Source organism: Prinia subflava, chromosome 19 (assembly GCF_021018805.1).
Source record: "Prinia subflava isolate CZ2003 ecotype Zambia chromosome 19, Cam_Psub_1.2, whole genome shotgun sequence".
Classification (NCBI taxonomy): Eukaryota; Metazoa; Chordata; class Aves; order Passeriformes; family Cisticolidae; genus Prinia; species Prinia subflava.
Window position 1 is genome coordinate 7,535,036 of NC_086265.1, and position 20,923 is coordinate 7,555,958.

General features: G+C 43.4%; 2 protein-coding genes across 6 annotated transcripts in view; both read right to left on the reverse strand.

Annotated features, from left to right (window-relative positions):
- SEPTIN5 (septin 5) overlaps nucleotides 1-7,982 on the reverse strand; it is a 39,236-nt gene extending 31,254 nt beyond the window's left edge. The window contains exon 1 of one of the 4 annotated variants that reach the window (XM_063416293.1): nucleotides 7,682-7,982. The gene's annotated coding sequence lies outside the window, so the exon portion shown is untranslated. Of the gene's footprint in view, nucleotides 1-7,537; nucleotides 7,563-7,681 lie in introns of those variants that run through there. The other 3 variants (XM_063416294.1, XM_063416296.1, XM_063416292.1) reach the window with 3 other exon arrangements.
- Nucleotides 7,983-10,625: 2,643 nt separating this feature from the next.
- LOC134560370 (septin-2) overlaps nucleotides 10,626-20,923 on the reverse strand; it is a 33,570-nt gene continuing 23,272 nt past the window's right edge. Inside the window, exons 12-13 of one of the 2 annotated variants that reach the window (XM_063416297.1) lie at nucleotides 17,908-18,001; nucleotides 10,626-11,419 (exon numbers count right to left, since the gene is read on the reverse strand). In XM_063416297.1, coding sequence (XP_063272367.1) covers nucleotides 17,933-18,001 — 69 coding nt within the window. In that variant the 3' untranslated portion in view covers nucleotides 10,626-11,419; nucleotides 17,908-17,932. Of the gene's footprint in view, nucleotides 11,423-17,907; nucleotides 18,002-20,923 lie in introns of both variants that reach the window. The other variant, XM_063416298.1, reaches the window with a different exon arrangement.

A 20,923-nucleotide genomic window follows, 5' to 3' on the forward strand; every position in this document is an offset into this window, starting at 1 on the left:
CTGCATGGAAAAATGAAATGTAATCATTGGAGCCACATCTGTACTGCCATGGGCTTTGCCTCACAGAAGGCAGAGGGAAGATGTTAAGCCCTTGGAGCCTCTTTTCCCACAAGCTGAGTGGATCACTTTCCCCTCCCCTGCTTCTGCACTGAGAACGTCCAGAGGTCAGTGGGACGGGCTCACTCCTCATGGCCAGTCTCCAGGAGCTAGCACTCATGATCCTGTGGTTTATTTGCTCTCAGCCTGCACTCCCAGCTCCCAGTTTCCCTGCCAGGAGTCATTCTGGGAGAAGGCACCAACTGCCTCGGGTGGGGTCAGGCAGAGAGGGGCCATCCCAGCTCCCTACACACACCCCGGACACACTGGATAACAAGCTGCAAGACAAACAGGGCACTCCCAAAGATCCCCGGAAGAGCAAAGGGCACAAAGCTCAGGTCTCCCTCTCCTTGGCACCCAGCAGTCACACAGCACAGGCAGGGCCAGGCAGCCCCTCTCTCCCCAGCAGGAGTCAGGGCAGGGCGAGCACGGCTGTTCCTGCCACCAGCCACTGCCACAGTGCACGGAAACAGCCCAGACTTAAGAGCTGAGTGAACAACTGGAGTTAACTTCTGCTAAGGGCTTCCCACCTCTGACTGACTTAAAACTACACTGGCTCACACCCACAGAGCCCCAGGCTTGCATGAGCCACAACCCAAGATCCTCCAGTGCTGCATTTCCAAGTGTTAACCCTGAGCCTCCCTCAGCCTGGCTACCATGGCACAGCACCAGCCTGGGGCAGGCCGAGGGCTCCACAGCTCCATCCTGAGCATCCCTGCACTGCCCTGCCCAGCACAGCTACATTCCTCTTCCAGAACTCAACTTCAGCCTCAACTTCTCTTATTTCTTTTGACTTCAAGAGTGGACAGCTGTACTCAAGCCAGAAGCTAAACAATTCTCCTCCCCCACTTGGCGTTACACCCATGCAGATGCTTGTGCAGGGTTTCACTTCCTCTTCAGGTCTTGGCCAATACTTAGCCAAGCTTTGCTTGTTAGCAAAACAGTTCCTGCATCTTCTCAGCACTCTCCCTTCCAGCCACCCCCGGCACTTGGCTGCTGTGATGCTGCTGGGTACCAGCCTTGTGGGCAGGGAGCAGGGACTGAGGGAAGGGATAGCAGTCTAGAGCTGAATGTCAGCAGGTCAGGACAGATTTCAACTGATGCACTGGAAGTACAAAGGAGAAGGAATGAAGAATATCACCCCATTCAGTCCTTAAACAAAGACAGCTCTTACTTAAGTCAGAAGCAACAGACCTGTTCCACTTCCTACAGCCCATCCCTATGGTCAGCACTGCACATCCAAATCTTCCCTCTCAGCGTGCAGTGCTGCCTTCCACTGTTCATGCTGAACAGCGTTTCTGCAAAGCCAAGTCATGGATGAACAGCAGCACACATACATACTGATGAAGAGCATATGTTCTGGCATCTGATCCCAGCACCACACACAAATCCAGCTCCTGAACACTTCTGTGGGAACAAGATGACTGCAAACCTCTTCACAGCTCCAGGGACAAATCTCTGGGAGAAAAGGAATGTGTAACAGCAGACAAACATTTTTTCCTGTGCTTCAAGGCTAACCACACAGTAGACATGCACAAACGCACACAAAATCCATCCCTCATGGGAATTATTCCAGTATGCCATGAAACAACTTGCATACACTTCACAAACATCTGAAGTCACACACATATTAGAGGTGCCTCGTATTTCTTTTATGAGTAAAGCATTATCCTGCGTGGTTTCACTGTCACAGGGAAACCTCTGCCTTGGGCAAGAAGGGGAAAAACTGTTGGTCAGGGAAGAAAACTCTACAGATAAGCAAAGAATGTGCCCTCCAGTTTATGCTCTGTTATACAAGAAAAAAGGTAACACAGAGGCCACTTGAACTGGAAGAGAAATGGGAATAGGAGAGGAGCCCTCTCAGCTTAGCCAAGAGGTATCTCAGCAAGAAGCACCTGAAATATTAAGGATGGAGCTGATCTCCCCAGGCTTGGTTTCAGCACATATGAGCAGTAACTGCAGCATGATTATGGGAGCCACCACTGTGGGGTGTCCCAAAAGAGCTGGGGAACCCCCTTGGACTGAACATTTAAAACTAATTTGGCAAAGTTCTAGAATACACAGCAGGCACCACCTGGCCTGGCACAGCGACCAACCAGCTGGCTGAGATGGAATCTCCTCTGGATTTCCAAGGTGTCCATTTCATTGGGTATTTAATGAACAACACCTTAGACTGAAAATGGGCAATATGGGTTCCAGAAGACACTGAACTCCACCAGCTGTTTCTCTCGACTTGCCTCTCCTCAGCTTTTCCAGGGAACTGTCATTACACAAGCCTCTTACATTTATTGCTAGAATCATCAAATGAAGAACAGCATCAGCGTGAAGCCAGTAACATTTTTGAGAACATAAGTGGTCGTAAGAGGCTCCTTGACTTTGGAGACTGAAAGCACCCAGGGACTGTGTTTCTCCTTTGTTCAAAAGGCAGCAACATTTTCCCCTTTGCAATTGCAAGCCATCTTTTGCAAAGCCCCAGCAGTCTGGAACCCAGCACCAGAACAAGTGTTGGGGTCTTCAGCATCTCTTGGGGTTAAATGAAGGTTGTTCCTGCTTCCTTAACATCAGCAAGGATCAGGCCCTAACATCTGCTGAACTTACACATTTTGTTAATGTGCCTGGAACAACCCTGTACAACTCTCATAAGTGCAGCAGAATTCTGGAGTTGTGCACAAGTAGCTGGGCTGGGAAATTGCAGTGACAAAAATCCTGTGCAGGAAGCACTTACTTCTCCTTTCCATAAACTGCAGATTGGTACTTGCACCAAGAGGGCTGAACCTCTCCCCTGCCCTGCACTCACAACTGTTTCATCCATCTGGACCATAAATAATTGAAGAGAGACAGCAGCAGCAGCGGCAGGAGACAGAATCTGTGCCCAGTTCTCCAGTGGTTCTGTTTCACCATGAAGTCCATGCACTGACCTCCTTTTACAGCCCTTTCCCAAGTAGCCAAGCAGACAAAGAATGAGGAAAAAAAAGTCCAAGTGCCCGGGATGAACTTCCCTTCCCAGCCCAGAACAGCCCATCTGTGACAGGGCCTCCTGCAGCCAGGCTGTTTAGACAGATGCACAGCAGAGACGGGCAGGGCTGAGCCTCCGGACCTGCTGCAGTCCCACCCAGCCCCGACACTGTTCTGAGCACTGAGCCTCTGCCCAGCTCCGAGGGCAAGGGACCAACGCTGCCTTTTGAAATGGGCCAAAAGAAATTAATGAAACACACAAGGCTTTTCACAGAGAAGTAAAAGCTTCCACTCCTATGCTACGTCTGGCCAAGATACACTGGGACATCAGAAAAACAAGCAGAGATGTGCTGCTTTAAGAGTGTTTCCAGTATTTACCTCCAGATTCTGTGACTAATTTGCTACTCCCTTTCTGGCAGAAGCATCTTCGTAGCCAGGATGCATGACCAGGGTTGGAAAACACAGAGGTTGGAAGAGACATTAATGTGGGGAGTCAAAGAGAAACAGCCTCACCCAGGGCAAGCTATGACACAGTGAGAGACTATCCAGCTGTGGTGAAATATCCCATTATACAGCTGCAAACATAATTTTGCTTTCTCCAAGGAGGAAAAAAAAAAGCCACCTCACCACAACCACCCTGAACTGACAGAGAGCAGGAACACAGATCCATACTGCTACTCTCAGTGACTCAAAGAATCACAATTATAAAATAATTAGTTTAATTCTGAGAAAATTAAAGACTCAGTGGTAGTCTGTTCTCCTTCCAGGTTCCATACTTTTCTGCACAAGCAAGAACGTTCCTCTAGTCACAAGACTACAAGAACTGTTATTGTAAGAAAAACATTTAGGTTAAAGATGGCAATGCCACAAAGGAACAGTGCAGGTACAAATCCTCCAAGCTACTCCAGCAGAGGCTTTGGGGAGATTCTGTAAAGACTAAGCTCTGCTTATGGTCTTTGTTGTACAGTTGCTGTACAAGAGAACCTACCACTCCAGTGATACTTCTTATCACACGTTTCACAAAACTCAGTTAATTTTCCCCACATAGGTATCCACATAGAAATTGAGGGTCACGTTAGGTCATGTTCAACCAGCTCAAGGCACAAGGAATCACCACTTTTCCCTCCTCTTAATCTGTTCTTGGTCATCAGCAGCTGCCTGCACTGGCGTTGTCCTCAGTGTGACAGGCAGTACCTACCCTGCTCCAGGTGCCTCAGCTCCAGGCAGAGTGCAGCCTTTCAGGGGATACACTTTCCTGTAGCCCAGCTGGGCTTATTTCTCCAGAAGCACAGTAGAGAAAAGGAGAAGGCAGTTCAGCACACATGAACAGGGAACTGGGGGATTTCCATCAGCCAGCGTTCTCTGCTAGGCAAGGCTGGGGTTGAAAGTTGACCTTAAAAATGATGCTCTGTGTTGGCACAGTTGCTATTTTAGATAGAAGACATCTCTGCTGTTGCAATATCTGCTGTTCCAGGAATGATAGAAATCTCTGTTCCACTTTTTATAAGAAAAAAATCAAAGGAGTCCGAATGTAAGTTTTTAACATATAAAACTCAGATTCTCAAAAACTGAAACACAAAGGCAATGAATTCAGTTTTCAATGACTTGCACTGAAACCACTCCTCCAATCGAAGTACCTTTTGCACAGCATCTTCTCTATACACAGCCCCCCTACATATTTTTAATGACACACAGACCACTTCCAAATAAGTTCAAGTAAAAAGTAAAAAAGGACTAAGCTGAATGCAAAAGGCACAGCCCTGTAATTTCAAACCCACTGAAAGAACTGGATCCACCAGATAGTCTCTGCTCCCACACCCAAACAACTTTGCAAGTTGATGGGGTGGGGAGAGAGATCAGCTTGGGAAGGAGAGGTTCCCATCCTAGTGATTTAAAAAGAAACAATGACTTCAAAGAACATGAGAGACATGAGGCTGAATGAGCAGAAGCCAGCTTCAGAGACACAGCAAGGTAACACCCCAAACACACACACGCCAACACCATGAGCTAGGAGGCATGTTCTGGAGGAGTGTGCCAGGAGACTCCAGTTTAACCAGGTACTTGGGAGGTTTCACCTTTACTCCTCCCACAGCAACACCTCTGGCTTTGGCAGAGCATCCATCTGCTGTACTTGCCCTGTCAAACTCTTGACAAATTGCTGGGTTTCCCTACATGGGGCCTACTTCTCTGCACATGGGACGTTAGTCATTGCTTCATTTCCTACCCAGCTTCAACCAGGAGAATCCCTTAGTGAGCCAGTGGTAAATAAATTGCTAGGACAGAAACCATCCCTCTCCAAGAGGTGCTGAACTGAGGTATAATAAAACTGAGGAGCTTGGTGTCACCAGGCAATCTGCCATAGAGCTCCACACCAGCCCAAGCTCTTAAAGCACAGCCCTGGGAATGCTGGATGCTCTTCACAGAGGGACCAGGATGAAATCTCCACTGACTTCAGTAATTACGAGGTCATTCCTTGGAAATCAGAGAGGTGCAGAATCTACCGTTATTTTTTTTCCTGATGAATGGTAGTAATTAGGAGCCCAATCTGCAAATCAGAGCACCCTGAACCCAGACAATGCATCAGCCCTGACCATGCTGTGAGGGAGGATGAACATGCATTCTTTGACACCACATTGTTCCATTCTATGGACTTGGTAAATCATGAATATTATTAAGACCTTACCAAAGGCAACCCTACTTACATGCAATCTATTGTACTGCCCTCTCAGAAGCTCGCTTCATTTCCCAAATAACCATTTAAAATAGCTTTTATAATAATTTTTTAAAAATTAATTCAGACAAGAGCTATAGCTTTAGTAAATCCTTTAAATTGTTATCTGCTGTCAGATGCAAGAAGACTGGAAAAAAGCGGCACAGGAAGAAAAATTCTACTCTTAAAAAAATGCTAAATAAAAATAATTTATGCTTTTGCGTGTTCACTTCAATTTTAATAGATTGGTTTGTGTTTACAGCTTAGTTTCCCTTTCCATCCACAAGTAACAGGGCTGGCCCAAATCCATGATGAACTGTGCTCTGTCATGCAAGACCCACTCTACAGCCAGCGTAAGACACGCGGTTTCACACACACCCCTCCACACTGGAGGAAACACCTCCTGTGCCCCAGCAGGAGCTGCACTGCCCTGCACACACGGGCTCTTTGGAGTACAGACTCCAGCCTGCTTTTGCCTATGCAGTGTGACAAGAGCCTTCAGGAGTGATGCTAAGATCTACAACTCACTCCTCTGATCTCTACCTTGCTTCTTCCCCTAGGGAATGCACAGAGAGGAGCCTTCTGCATAACCCGCTTCCCTCTTAACTTAAAAACATGAACTGAAGAACAGTGTAGTTCTAAGGGGGATCACAAAGCTTCTCCCCACTTCACAGCTTACACTAGATGTTCCACAGTGTCAGAACACATTCTGGATTGCTTTCATCCAGTAATAAAACAAGAATTAACTGCAATATTCACAAACAACTACAAAATACTAGCAAAATTTCAAGTACCTTGGGAAAAATGCATCTGGTGATCCTATTATCCTATTAGCCCTAGATTTACTTTGCTCTTCTCATCACTGTGATCAGCAGCTCACAAAAATGCACAGTGCCAAGCCTGCATTATATAGGGAAACACCATCTCTTGCCATGGCCAGGTAAATACCCAAGCTGCCACAAAGCTAATTTGCTTTTCTGTGCCCTGAAAAGACTGTGCAGTACCAGGGTCTTAGCAGGCAAGGTGTTTGCTTCACACAGAATTGGAGCCTCAGAGAAAGACTGGACCCAAAGGCAAGTGTAAGCCAGGCTGGGAACGGATGAGATTCTTCCCATGCACTGCTGTGCTGTGTTAACATCACCTCCATCCCCACCCTCGTGAGACAGAGAGGCTCTTCCATTTACAGCAGACTTCCCTAGAGCATGATGATGGGTGCTGAGGGACGCACAGGACCCTGATAACCCCTTACCTAAGCATTCAAGCGCTGCAGAGGAGGATCCCTCTTCTTTTCAAACATCCTAAATCCCTCCAAATACCAAACAGACAACAAAAAAACCTGTCGATGTCATCTGATTGCATCACCCCTCCTCTCTCCCCAGGACTCAAAGGCACGTCTCCAAAGAGCTATTAGCTTTGCAAAGCAAACCAGATGTTTCCTAACACCCAAATCCTGGCCGCCTGCGAGGTGCCGCTCGGCTGCAGCACCAAGGAGCGGCAGGAGCGGGGCTGTGTCTGCGCATCTGTGCTGCGGAGGGGAGAGGGATGCGAGACGTGCTCCCAATACCCAAACGCCTGTGCCAGCCCCGCGCTGCCTTCCTCCATCCGAACCCGCTCGACACACCCAAAGGCAGCGACAAAAAAGAAACCCAAGCCAAAGCCCGGGGGGATGCGGCAGGCAAAGCGCCTGATTCCCGGATGAATGCGGCCAAGCCGCCGCTGTGCCCAGGTAGCTGCCGCGTCCCCGCCGAGAGCCGTGCCCGCCGGGAGCCCACCTACCTGCTTCTCCTCTGCGGGGCGGCGCGGCCAGGGCGGGATGCCCGCGGAGGGGACCGGCAGCGGGGAGAGAAAAGGAGAGAGAGTGAGGCGAGAGGGACGCGCCGGGCCGCGGGGCGGAGCGGCCGCGCGTCCCCGCCGCCTCACCTGGGTTGACCAGCTTGCTCTTGTACCGCATGCCCGTGCTCATGGTGCCCGCCCGGAGCGACGGCCGTGCCCGTGTGTGCGAGGCTGGGTGGGGGACGGAGGGAGTGCGAGCGGCGGGGCCGCCCCCCCGCCGCCGAGGGGCCGGGGCCGCCCGGGGCCGCCAATCCCGGGAGCCGAGCCCGCCCCGGGCCCGCCCCCGCCGGTGACAGCCGGGCCGGGGGCTGCCGGAGCCGGGCAGGGCAGCGGCACCGCGGCCCCGGCACCGCAGCGATGCCCCCCGCCAGCCCCGCCCCGAGCTGGCGGGCACAGCGCTGATGTGCAGGGATAACCCCCCCGCACCCCGGCGGGCTACACCTCCCTGGAGGTTTAAACACTATAAAAGGCAGCACTCCCCGCTCTCGAACAGAAACACAGCACTGAGAAGGAGGAATACGGTATTAAAAACAAAATACAAAACCCAAACACAAATGGAATAAATAGGAAATGTGTTTTCAGATTTAGCATCTCAAAATACAGTGGGAAGTCCTGAATCATAGTGCAACCATGCTGTGTGGAGTACGAATGTGTGCTCTGCTTCCATTAAAAATTTTTAAAGTGGTTGTATGGGAAGTTATTTTAGGTAAAAGCTGTCAGCATAACTCTTTAAGACAAGGCAAGAGAGAACTTAAATGAAAAGCAGCAGTTGCACATGACATGAGAACAACTCACAGAAAACAACAGAGAAGGAAGGAGAATGGGATGTAGAGACTAAGGACACCCAGATCCTTCTCCTGATTCCAAGGCTGCAGGGAGGGGTCATGTCTTCCCCATTTCAAGGACAGACAAATTACCAGACCTGAAACTCTTCTGAATTCGGGACAGGATAAGCTTGGCAGGGTGACGGCTGCATAACTGAAGGGCACTGCCCTGCCTGGGAACCAATCTGACACCAATGCCACAATACCAACTTCTCAAATCCTTGTAGTCATCACAGCATTTATCTTGGCATTTCTTCCACCTTCTTATTCAAAACATCCCTCACAACAAAACAAGGAGACGCTTCCAAGGCCTGGCAATCCAAGGTAGTACATTTTAAAACCACATTAACTCACCCTGAGCCCACTTTTAGCCATTGATTCAAAGCATCAGAAAAAAATGAATCAGGTAATTGTCAGCAAACTTCCTTGTTTTTAAATGCTAGAAAGCCACAGACCATTAGAGACTCTACATCACAATTAAAGGCACCAATCAGCCAACCAGCCTTTCATGAGTTGTTTTATAAGTCTGCCACAGTGTTTTAAAACTAATGAAGACTGAAAGGTCTGCGGTCAAATGCTCTTTGATCCTGCTGAACAGTCATTTAAAAAGTTATATGTGGGTACTTTGTCCCAGTGCTGGAAAACGTCAGGATGAAATTCAGAGAAAGGGACTTGTCCTCCAAGGCCCTGGCACTGCCAGCACCTATGGGAGTTGAAATGTAAAGTCAGAAAGCAGGCTCTAGCCAGTGTCCTCTATCCAGACAGCTCCACAGTACAAAGACTTGGCTTAACGACTATATATTCCCCCAGTAAGCTGTTAAGTATTTTAACAAAACCAAGTTCAAATGTAACTGAAAACTAACATCAGTCAACATCAAAGAAGTGGTAGAAAGCATAAAAAAAAATACATTGAAAGGAAAGTACTCACATATGGAATCAGCAGCTCTACAAGCCCTTCTTGGACAATTATTAAAATAGATCTCAAATTTTGAGCCAAAATGCTCCATCTGGAATCCACAAACCCAAAGAAAGTGTGGACTGTCAAACGGTACTCGGTATCCCCAAGTAAAAATCTTTTCACTGAGGCTTCTCACACAAGAACTGTGACAGTGACTTCAGGTGCCTTGCTTTAAAGAGACATAAAAACCTACTCTGTTTTTAATAAAATTAAAGACTAAATGCTTTTGACAGTCTGCTTCCCCCATTGTCCTAGCTGGCTTTGAAAGGCAAATTTTCATGCCACCTTTGCTCAGAGAGCTAATCTAGCTTGTAACTAAGGTCTCCAGCTGCAGCCTGGGTTTCTCAGGAGGGGTGTGGCTGTCCTGACTTTCACAAGCACAAACAGACTGCACATAATTAAGAGGGTTGCAAAATATGATGCAAAATCCTGCAAGAAAAACAACAAGGAAGGTGCAAATAACAGCAAACAAATGATGAGAAAAAGTTTGCCATGAAATCTCTCACCTTGGCCCTCTGGACAGACATGGTTAAATTCAAATCTTCATTAAAATGGTAGAAAATTTGTGTGAATGCAAATCTGGCACTCCATTTCTTCTTTCAACTTCGTTATAGCAGCCACTGAAGTAACAATGTAACGTCCATATTATGCAGTTCAACTCCAAGCAAGCCAAATATGCATCCCAGTGATGCCAATCATTTGTGAATCCTATCCTGATTAAACACTCATTGCTAGACAGCAAAATTAGGGGCAATCATTACATGAAAGACACCTCAATTTAGTGCAGAAGACAAAGTGTCTCAATCCCATATTTGGAAAGTAGCTTACACTTGTGCATATATAAAACACACAAGACTACAAAAGCATGCAGAAGAGAGCTATAACTCAGCAGTGATGTAAAGGAAATAACAATATTCATGAATTTATACAGTAAGATGTGTGATCAGATTTTCCAAGATATTCACCCACCTAAAGACATCAGTAGGTGCCTAATGAACTTTGGAAAAAGAGTAGATGTGAAGCTTTGCTACCTAACTTATAGGTAAAACACTTTGAAAGTTGTTTTGAAATTAAATCAAAGCAGTTTGCAGATAGACAAATTTTAGAAAACACCTTCATAACCTAGAGTAAACAACATAATTCCTTTGAAAATGCACTGTGCCCAACACCATTACAGCATTTCATACATTAGATTGAAAGGGCAAAATAAAATAAAACAAGAAAAATCACCCCAAAAAGAAAACCAACGTTTTCCACATTCATACAATTTATTACAAAACTTCAATGAAAAGTAGTGCTATGGTATATATAAAAAATCAGTACATGCCATCGCTCAGCTGACAGATAGAAATGCCTGTGACAAATTTTTGCCATCCATACTTGAGACCTGAAGTCAAACTCCAGAGGCATCCACACAAGTTGGTGGTGTGTGGAGTGTTTACGGTGTTTTAAGGCACGGCGATTTAGGAAAGTCAGCTTTTTCCAAGCACTGGTGAATCATCGGCGTTTCGTACATTTTCTCATACATCACACAAACGCAAATCACCAGAGATGAAGCTTCAAAAGCAACAAAAGCACAGAGAAAGTTCTGGAAAATTGATAGGATACATAATAACCTAAAATGGCAGGTGAAAGTTATAATACTGTGCAAACACACATACGTTTACTGTAAACAGGCCACAAAGTCTTAGTATTAACCACGAAACCGTTCAGAACAGCCTAGCAGATAAATGATTAATTCCTTAAACCCACCACAAGGACTAGTTCAAACAGTGTACTCTTGGCAGTTTCGGAATAAAAAGGTATAGGAAGGATAATAAAACCACGTTGGTAAGTATGAAGACAGTGTTACCAAAAGAATCAAAAAAGATACACTATAAGTTGAATAACATTGATTATATAAAACAAGCAGTTTTACAACCCGATCTTCAATTTTGTGTTTGTTTTAACGCAGGTCTTGGTCTGTGGCATCCAGCTTTTGCATTTGAACGTTACCACTCGGGCAAAGAAAAGAGAGCACCCATCCACTTAGAGAACCGTGTGCTGCTGGGAACAAAAGTGGAAAACAGAGCATTAGAAAGGACAAACTCTCTGGCAGAGCCCCTCCGAGCAAAGCAGCACAATCCAGGAATAGGGAGTTTCAGTTCCTGCAGCACAAGGACCTGCATTACAATAATAATTGTCCCAAATACTTCTCACAAATGATAAGACCTTATCAATGAGAGCTTATTTTTAGCTACATAGTTTCTTAGGCACCCATACCCCCCTCAGCCTGCAAGAACACAAGGAGAGTGTTACAGCCCCTCTCAACAGTCCTGCACACATCAAGCACATCGACCTTGGCCTGTTCTGTGAGGCATTATTGCTGCTGAGGGAAACAAACCACGCAGCTCAACAGGGTTAGCACTGGGCAGCAAGCTCAACAGCATGCACCAACACTGCTGAGGTAGAGCAGGAAAGCAGACAGTTTTTCAAGTGTTCATATAGCAGTGTTCCTGTGGCTGAAAAAAGGGATACTGGGCTGTAATTTCAACAATAACTATCAGGTTTGGATATTTCTACAGTTACTTGCCTATCAAAAAGGCTGCTACAAAGAAAGCAGAATCTCAGCCTTCCCTGAAAGTTGGATCCCGCTTAAGAAGTTGTGTTGGACTTGGAACTCAGGGGAAACACCTCAAATTCTCCAGTCCCAAAAACACTCATTCCTGACAGAAAAAATTAGCTTAATCTAAATGCTCATCTAGATGGAAAAAATAGAAATACAGTAGAAAATACTGTTGTGCCAACTTACTTGTAAAATACACTGTACCACTCATCCAGACTACAGTGAGGATAAGGAGCAATGTGCTCTGCTTTTTGCCATTCTCACTGTGGGAGTTCTGTTCAATATACAATTCCCATTTTAAGCAGCCCATCACTTCTAATAACCACTAAAACAAGCAAGCTAGCAATAAGGCTTTAAAGCCAGAGTCCATAAATTACTAAGCAAATTCAATATTCAAATTCAAAATCAACCTGTTGTACTACACTGCTACTTCGAGTTTGAAAGAGAAACTTGGTTTCTGTCACTGCCTGCCCAACTCTAATCTGTTACAGAAGACACCTCTAGAAGAAACTGTAACTCATGTTTCAGACTCACAAAAAGACTGGAATTTCCTATAAAAAGGAAGGCTTGGGTTCTAAGCACAGCTGTGCATTGATGTTAGCAGCATCAGCTACACAATACCCACATTTTATAAGCTCATAGAACACACTCGGGCAAAGTATGTGTGTACTTTTAACATGGATTCATTTCACTGCTCTTTCTTCCTCATCTCCTTGTAAGGCAATATTTTATGATACAATTAGGTTGATACTATTCTTGACAAGTCTGACCTCCAGCTTTACTAGACCAACCTTACAGTCCCCCATGCTCATTTCACCAACACACAGAGTTAACAAATGCCTCCATCTGCAATATGAGTTCATTGAACAAAGAGGATATTTCTCCAGTGTGCCATTAAAACAAAACTCTCTCAGTAAGCAGCATAACTAGCAAGTACTACAAACACCTGCACCCTGATCATGTGGTCACATAGCTCAGAATCCTGTATGTGTGAAAATTTTGAGCACTTTGTAAAGGAAATGGGTTTGTCTCCCCCTCAGCTCCTCCAAGAACACCACTACAATGCAGGGTGACTTGACACCTCTGTGTTCACTTCTGAACTCCAAATGAGAGAAATTTGCTTGATAAGCAGCTGCATTTTCTCACTCATCTCAGTTGTTTTTCTTCAAATAGCACCCATTTGATAACTACAGCCCTTTGAGTGTCCCATTGTCAGCAAGAACTTTGAGAAATGGCAGCTTTCCAAAAGGCAGAGGAGTACTGGATGACACCAGTGCTCTGCTGCAGGTTTTGACTCATTTTGTCACCGCACCCCAAACATTTTGGTTTTCTGGTGTTTCAGGCACCCTTTGTTGACTTCACTGCTTCAAGTTTGTTCCCTTCCTTTTGCTGCTCTGTAGCGAGACCAAACATCATCAGCCAAGTTCACAGTAAGTTATAAAATTGGCCTTTGAACTGATTACCAATGCTCATCAGATAAATATGTTAATAGGGATGATAACCACAGAGTCACATCTACATACCAGGATCCAAGCTTCAAAACTATCAGAAATATTTCTGTTTCTTTAGGAAAAAGTGGCCCTGACACTTTTCAGGCTCCCCATGTAACCGCACAATTTCCAACAGAAGTCTGTTCTCCAAAGGTGAAAAAACTTGTGCCAGCCCATCAGTGCAGGGTTTACTGAACAACTCCACAGTCAGAAGAGCTGAGGAGAGCTGGACACTGACAGCACTCCCCTGGTCTAGTTTCTAGCCACAGAAACATCCACTGGCAGTGCCAGGCAGCTGTTCCAAATATTACAAATTTGCCCAAGCTTCACATTCTCTACACTCTCAATTTCAGCTGCCAAAAAACTACAACATCATCTCTACATCCTCAAATGACATCTCTCATCAGATCAATTCAGCATTCAGCAGCATCATTTTAGAAGGCTGGTTGCTATGACAATGCTTTGTGTTCTGTTAAATGATGTCAATTCACTGGTAGAAAGAAGGAGCTGTTTGGTGTCTTTAGCACTGTTCTTATCAAGAACCAGAACAGTGTTAATGTGCTCAGGAGGCTTTAAAATACTTGTGAAAATCATAAGCTATACTAAAACAATTTTCAGCATCCTACAGATATTTTAAGTGCAAGATGCTTGGGTTTCTTTTTTGTCTGAACAAAAGTTGTATTTCCCTAACTATAACTACATTTCCAGATGGCTGTATTAGCATTCCACAGCCTGGCTTCTGTTACTGATTTGTCCCAGTATGATCTTGAGACTGAATGAAGACAGACAAATCAGATTTGTAAGAATAACAAGGGGAAAACAGATTGCAAAGAGATACACTTTGAGAAACAGAGAATGAAAGGGAAGAAACATCCATCAATAACCATTTCACTGGGTACAATTATTCCAGCTTTTCATAATAATTGCTCATCTGAGATGGACAAGTTCACAAACTAGTAAATATGCTATTGGAGTTACTGCAGGCTTATTTTAAAAGCATTTCGTATTTCAGCATCTAAACAAAATTAAATCTGTCTTAGGTTTTGCTACCTTATTCCACCCTTCCATCTTTCTCTTCAATCCTTCATGTGAACTGTTAAATATAAGAACCAATAAGCTCCTACACTTTAAAGCAGTGCCTTGTGTTTAACAAGAAAAAAAAATGAGGAAGATTAGCAAGCAAATATATCAAAAGTCAGGGTAAAAATTTTGTTATTTCTTATTCTAAGAATATTCTGGTGTCTAGCTGTGCTCCCATTTCCTGCTCCACCTGCATTAGTTGCACACAGAAGCCATTAAATGTTTAGAGGAAAGAGACAAAAGCACAGGTCAATACACCTCTGTCAGGCTGTACTCAAAAGATCTTAATCACCACAATCTGTTCTCACAGGCTTTTGTCAGAAACTGCAGGTGGAAACAGGAATGACCAGAGTGCCAAAACCATCTTCCTTTCCTACCTCTAACCCAGTCTCCACCAGCATTCATCTTCATTCCTTTTCAGGATTCTGCTTCTCCACAGCAAGAAATCTGTCTGCCCTCTTTGTATTATGTATTCCCTGCATCTAATCTTTGCTTTTGTCATTCCCCTTATTCTTCTCCTATTCCAGCCTTGAAAGCAAAGGAAACTACTTGAAGAGAATCCTCCCTTTGCTCTTTCCATAAAACCTTTAAAGATGGCCCTGTTCAAAAGGGATCAGGCAAACCAGATCTTCCAGTCATCCCATCTGTGTAGCACTTTCTGGTAACACAGACTTGTCAGTCTTTTTGGTGAGGATTTGAGTTTAGCACCTTTTAATCATTATGCAATGCTCCTCCTAGAAAACCCCAAAATACAACTGCAATCAGAAGTGGGTATTTCACATATTTGGATATTAACACATTTCATTATCCTACTGTTTATTCTTCAGCTCTTACCTATGAAGGTCTTCATACCATAGCATACCCCACTTTTCCCAAAATAGCTGAAAACATTCATATATCTGTGCTTTATGTAGGGGAAAATATTTTAAGGGACTTTTGAAGAAAACACAAAAATTAGGTGCGTATCCAAAATAAAAAGAGTTTTTATATAAACTCTCTGTTTATAAAGTCACATTTTTCTCAGCACAAAGTAAATTTGCAAAGGAGCAATGGGAGGAGAGACTGTGCTTTCAGCAGCAGAGGTGATCCTTTAAAGTTCTTGTAAAACTAGAACCTGAGAGATGTTGAAGATAAACTGTGATAGAATAAAAAAATTAATACCAACTACATTTAAATTTGTTGGCACTTTGGTTCAGTTAACCACTGTGTTAATTACAAGTCTCCTGGTTTCTCTAGAAATAATAATTTGAATAAAATACAGCAAATAAATCTGATGGGAATGGTGGAGGTTGAACTCATCACTCCTCCTAAGTTGCAAAGTCAGTTAACATGCATGAGAGAAACTTCCCTAAGCTAAGCTTGGATGAGGATTCCCTTCCACATGCTGCCAGGATAACACAGCACCACCCTGGTTTAGGAGGACTGCATACTGACCAACAAATTACACTAAAAAACAATCTATCTCTCACTCTCTCTCTCAAGGGTAACAAAAGCAGAAGTTCAAAAGTCTTTCCTGAAAGCAATCTGTCAAACATGATTTCCACAGCAGCTGCAGAAATGTAGCTTAGCAAATTCCAAAGTAACAGCAGGACCTCCTCGTATGAGGATCTCATTCAAATCCTTCTCAAAATCATCCATACCCAGTATTTCAGCCCAATTAACTTGACCTCCTGATTTAGTTCAAATCATAACAAGACCATGGGAACACTCAGTTAAATCTGCAAAGTCTCCTGCTTAACACACAGAGTGGTCCAAGCTGCACTCCAGATTAGCAGTGTGAGGTATCCACAGAGAACATTTCCCTTGCACAGACAAGAGCATGCTCAGAACTCTGTTTACTTATGTAGCCATGGCTGCAAATTCAGCCTGGGACAAACCATGCTCCAGTTCCTTTTTATAAAGACCATATCCAGTATTGCCAGAAGCTGTGAAACACAGGGGATGTGGGGCCATTTCTGGCTAACCATTAATGGGAATCCTACATCCCATCAGCCCTCAGATACTGATTTCACAGCAAAGGCAACATCTAGGAGCTGAGGAAAGAACTCTGTGTATATTTGTACCCCTTGCCATCCTCTGCTCTGCCAACAACCGTGGACAAGGGTAAATTTATGGTGTTTTATTCTCATTGGGTATCAGTTTGAAGGTGTCGTGTGATTAAACATGATTCCTATCTCCTACAAAGACCTGAGCTCCTTAGCAAAAAACATTTACACTAAAAAAGCTTTCCTACACCAAATAACAGTTTCCACAAGTGGTAAGGATTTGGCCACATGACAACAAAGTCACAGTGAAAACTTGGAACCTTCAATTCGGACTATAGAATTTAACAATATTGAACAGGCTGCAAAATGACCAGTTCCTGGGCAGGGAATGAGAGCTCACTGCCAGACACTGCTGTCACACACACCGTGTGGCCAGCCACAAAATTATCCTCAGTGTTTAGATTTCCAGCTCTGGGAAAACATATCTTAGGATGGAGGCTGGAAGACATGATGTGAAGACTCCTCCATCTGCAACAGCTGAAACTGTGACAGTAAGAAACCTGAGTCTGAATTACTTGTTTCTCCAAAAATACTTCACACAAAGATAACAGTGCACATACCAATAAAACCATCAACTTCTGCTTAAGTGAGAATCCAGTGAATAAGTTTATTTCTTAATTTTTTTTTCTTCTTTTTATGTAAACAGGAAGACTGAAGGTTCAAATAAAGGCAACAAAAAATCTCCTTATTTTAGACTTGGAATGTTGGCAGCTGACACAAGGTCATAAGGGATAATATAATCCATTTTATTCAAGCTTTACATTCCACAAGACCAGCAATCACAACTAGAGTATTAAACTGAAGTATTGAGCAACAAGACTTCCCATATCCCTCCATTTTTTGTTCTTGCATTTAAAAGAAAAATTCTACCAGCAGAAAGAACGAGTGCTACAGGAATTTTTGTCTTCACTCACTCTGATCTCCCCTAGTACATCACATACATGTCAAGGGAGTCTGTATTCAGTACACCTGACCAAAACTCTGTCTAGCTCTTTGAGAAAACTGTTTAAAACTCAGCAGCCTACATACCCCAAAGCACTCTAACTAATATGTTTTGTTTACTAAATTAACTTTCTGAACAGCTTCAGCTTGTGCTAACAGAAGCAAAGCCTGATGATCCAAAAGTAAGGCACTGAAGAGGTCTTACAAACAGCTGGAAGGTAATGCTGGCATTTATCTTTTCTAGTCTGCTCATGACACTGCTTTTTTTTTTCCTGTTAAGTACAGCAAATGCAAGCCCAAAGTGCAAAATTAACAATAATTATTGCCAAAATCTTATGTAAGGGGTGAAAACAAGTCAGAAAGCAATACCTGATGCATGCAGATGTTAAGCACCTTAGTCATCACCAGGCTTCATCCTCATCTGGGCCTGCATCTGGGCGATCATCTCCTGCATGCGGCGCAGCTGGAACAGAAAGACACCCAAGAGTTTACAACAGTTCCAAGAGAAGCCCAAAAATCCAGGAAATGGGTTTTTTTTCCCATGGTAGAACCCAGATCCTATTTTCCTCTGCACAAACTGGAAATGTTCAATAATTCACATAACTGAATACTTTGGTTTTCTCCATCTCATAGTCTTCAGTTCAGTACATCTAACTTTCATAAAAGATTTGTAAGAATGCTTATAATGAAAATTATAAGCATTCTTAAATCTTTTGAAGCCAGCTATGCTTGCAGACCTGTGACTCAACATTTAGCCCATAATAAGGAAAGCAGGTCCTTTAGGTGTGCACAGAGCTACACCTGAGTGAGCTGAGGCAGCTTTGTTCTGATACAGGTGCTCAGGGTATAAGATCATGTAGGAATATTCATCCTGTGAGTATCAGAGAACTCTGCAAATTTTCAGCAGCAGTAACAGCCAAACATGTAAACAAGATTTAAAAACTATTTCAAAAGAGAAATACAAAAATGTTTATAAAATTTGAAACGCCAGACTAAACATATTAAGCACTAATATTTTTTACATCTAAACAATTACTTTTCCTGGAAATAACTGTTTTCTTAAGGCATTTTCTTGTAACACTTAAAAGTTAGTTTCCATCTCATAAAAGGCCAGTTTTGTATAATGCTTTGTTGCTGGTTGTTTTTTTCCAAAAAAAAAAATAATATTAATCAGAACAAATGTTCCTAAGAAGAAAGAACACTAAAACGGATTTTCGAAGTACATATGCAAATACCTCTAATTTGCTTTACAAATGACTGGGTACTTCCTTCCAAATGCAGGTGGGGAAGTTCCACATACAGAACTACAAGAAGGAAATGGGCTGCTATTTCCATGCACACTGTATAACCTCTGAGTCCAACTCAAACCAGAGATCATGTAAAAATCTGAGGCTTGTATAGCAAGTTCTCTTTTTTTAAAATTATGTAGAGAGCTGCTTTCATTTATTTTCAGGGGGAAAACAAACTGAAAAAGCACTCTGTCTAAACAATTATACTCTATTTTCATCCAGTCAACCACATTAACTATTGTGATACTTGTTACTCCACCAGGTTCAAAAGAACCCAGGACAAATTCTTGAATACATGCATGTGGTGTTGAGCTGCTATTTTGTTTTGTTTAAAGAAACCCAACAAACTGAAAGAAACAGGACAAGAAAAACTAACTGCAGGTGCCTACATCACTTTTTTTGCCTGCTCTCAGACATAGATTTAGGAAAGAGTAAGAAATGGAAGATTAACTAAAGAGTAAAAAAAATTGCAGCACAGCCAGCAGTACCAGAGCTTGTGTAAAACTCATTGGCTTATGTGCTTATCCTTTTGCTGCAGCAGCACAGGGTTCAGGAGAGGCTAATTCAGGTTCCTGTGACTGCTGCAGAGATGCCCTCTGACAAAAGGAGATTCACACAGGAACAGATGAGATACAGCTAAATCTGTGAGGATTATTAGAAACCCATCTACATCTTTCTGCTAAGTACTTAAAACAAAAAGCTTCTGATCAAGAAGATGGCATAACATTGCAGGAAGGAGGGAAAAAAAAGCAGAAAGTTCCCAAAATGAGTGCTGCATTCATTTCATGACACTAGAAAAAAAGAAAAGCTTCAAAGATCAACTTGTAAAAATGTAAGACACCTGGTCTTTTGAACTGCCTCTCTGCAGATTTACCATTGGAATAAAACTAGCTTTTTGGAAGCTCTCCTACTTGAGCTTTCCCAAGAGCACTCCAAGCTGAGCCATGAAACATTCCCAAAATAGAAACCATCCAGTAATCACAGAGGGAGATACTGCTGCACACATATTATGGTGATTGCTCAAATGCAGAATTCTGCTAATAGCCAACATCATGTTTTAAGTCTTAAATACAGCACTGAGAATTGCATTTTATTAACTTTAACTGATAAAAATATGACCATAGCACAAAATAAATCAGAGGCTGCATATGACACAAATATAAGGCAGCACAAAAGCCCCAAGAAACCTACTCTGCTCCAATGTTAAGACTGTAAAAGATTTTCCTTTTCCATCTTCATGTGGTGTTTTTGAGACCTGTTGGTGAAGGCTTAGTCTTTTCCATTAGGCAAGGAATGGCAAGTTTCTGAAGCTATTTTACAATAATTCAGAAGAAAAACTTTCAGGCACAAGGCCTGTGAAAAAAACTAGGTAAAGTTAAAAAGAGAGAATGCAGCTGTATTGTGCTCAAGTGGTAACCATGCCAGTCTCTTCAACAATTCCTCTTGGAGTGGAGGACAGGACACAAGAGCTGTTCCTCCACACTACACTACAAACCAAAACCAGCTCATGTTCACCTTACTGGATCCACTGAATACACAGAAAAAACTCTGCTCTTAAAAAAGGAGAATGTAAAAGAATCACACCAAAGACTGAAATTGATGTCATATCAACATCTGCCTTCCCTTTGCTGTTGGGGACTGCAAGCATCAAGGGCAGAAAATAACTTTGATCTTTCTCAGCAGCGAGTCCTCTCACTTGCAAGATCAGCACTGAGATATCTGTGCTCATCCCCTAAAGAACGGATGCTACAACATGACAGCATAGGGCCAATGCACATCATGAAAAGGAAGCTAGGAAACAATGTTTGGAAATCTCTTAAAACAAATAATTCCTGTCAATTCTCAGATAACAAAAGGCAAAAGAATAAACGTAACCTTGGTATAAATGCCCCTTAGTTTACTTATGTCAGGTCTACAATTTAGTTCAAATGATCATGTAACTGCTGCAGCAAAGGAAACAAACATTTCAAATGAGAGCTAAGGTTACAGAGTTGAAAGTGAACCATACATGTCACAAACAGCTTCCACACCCTAACAGAAACCACAGACACACAGCTCTGCTGTACCTACAGAATCTCACCACAACACCAACAGAC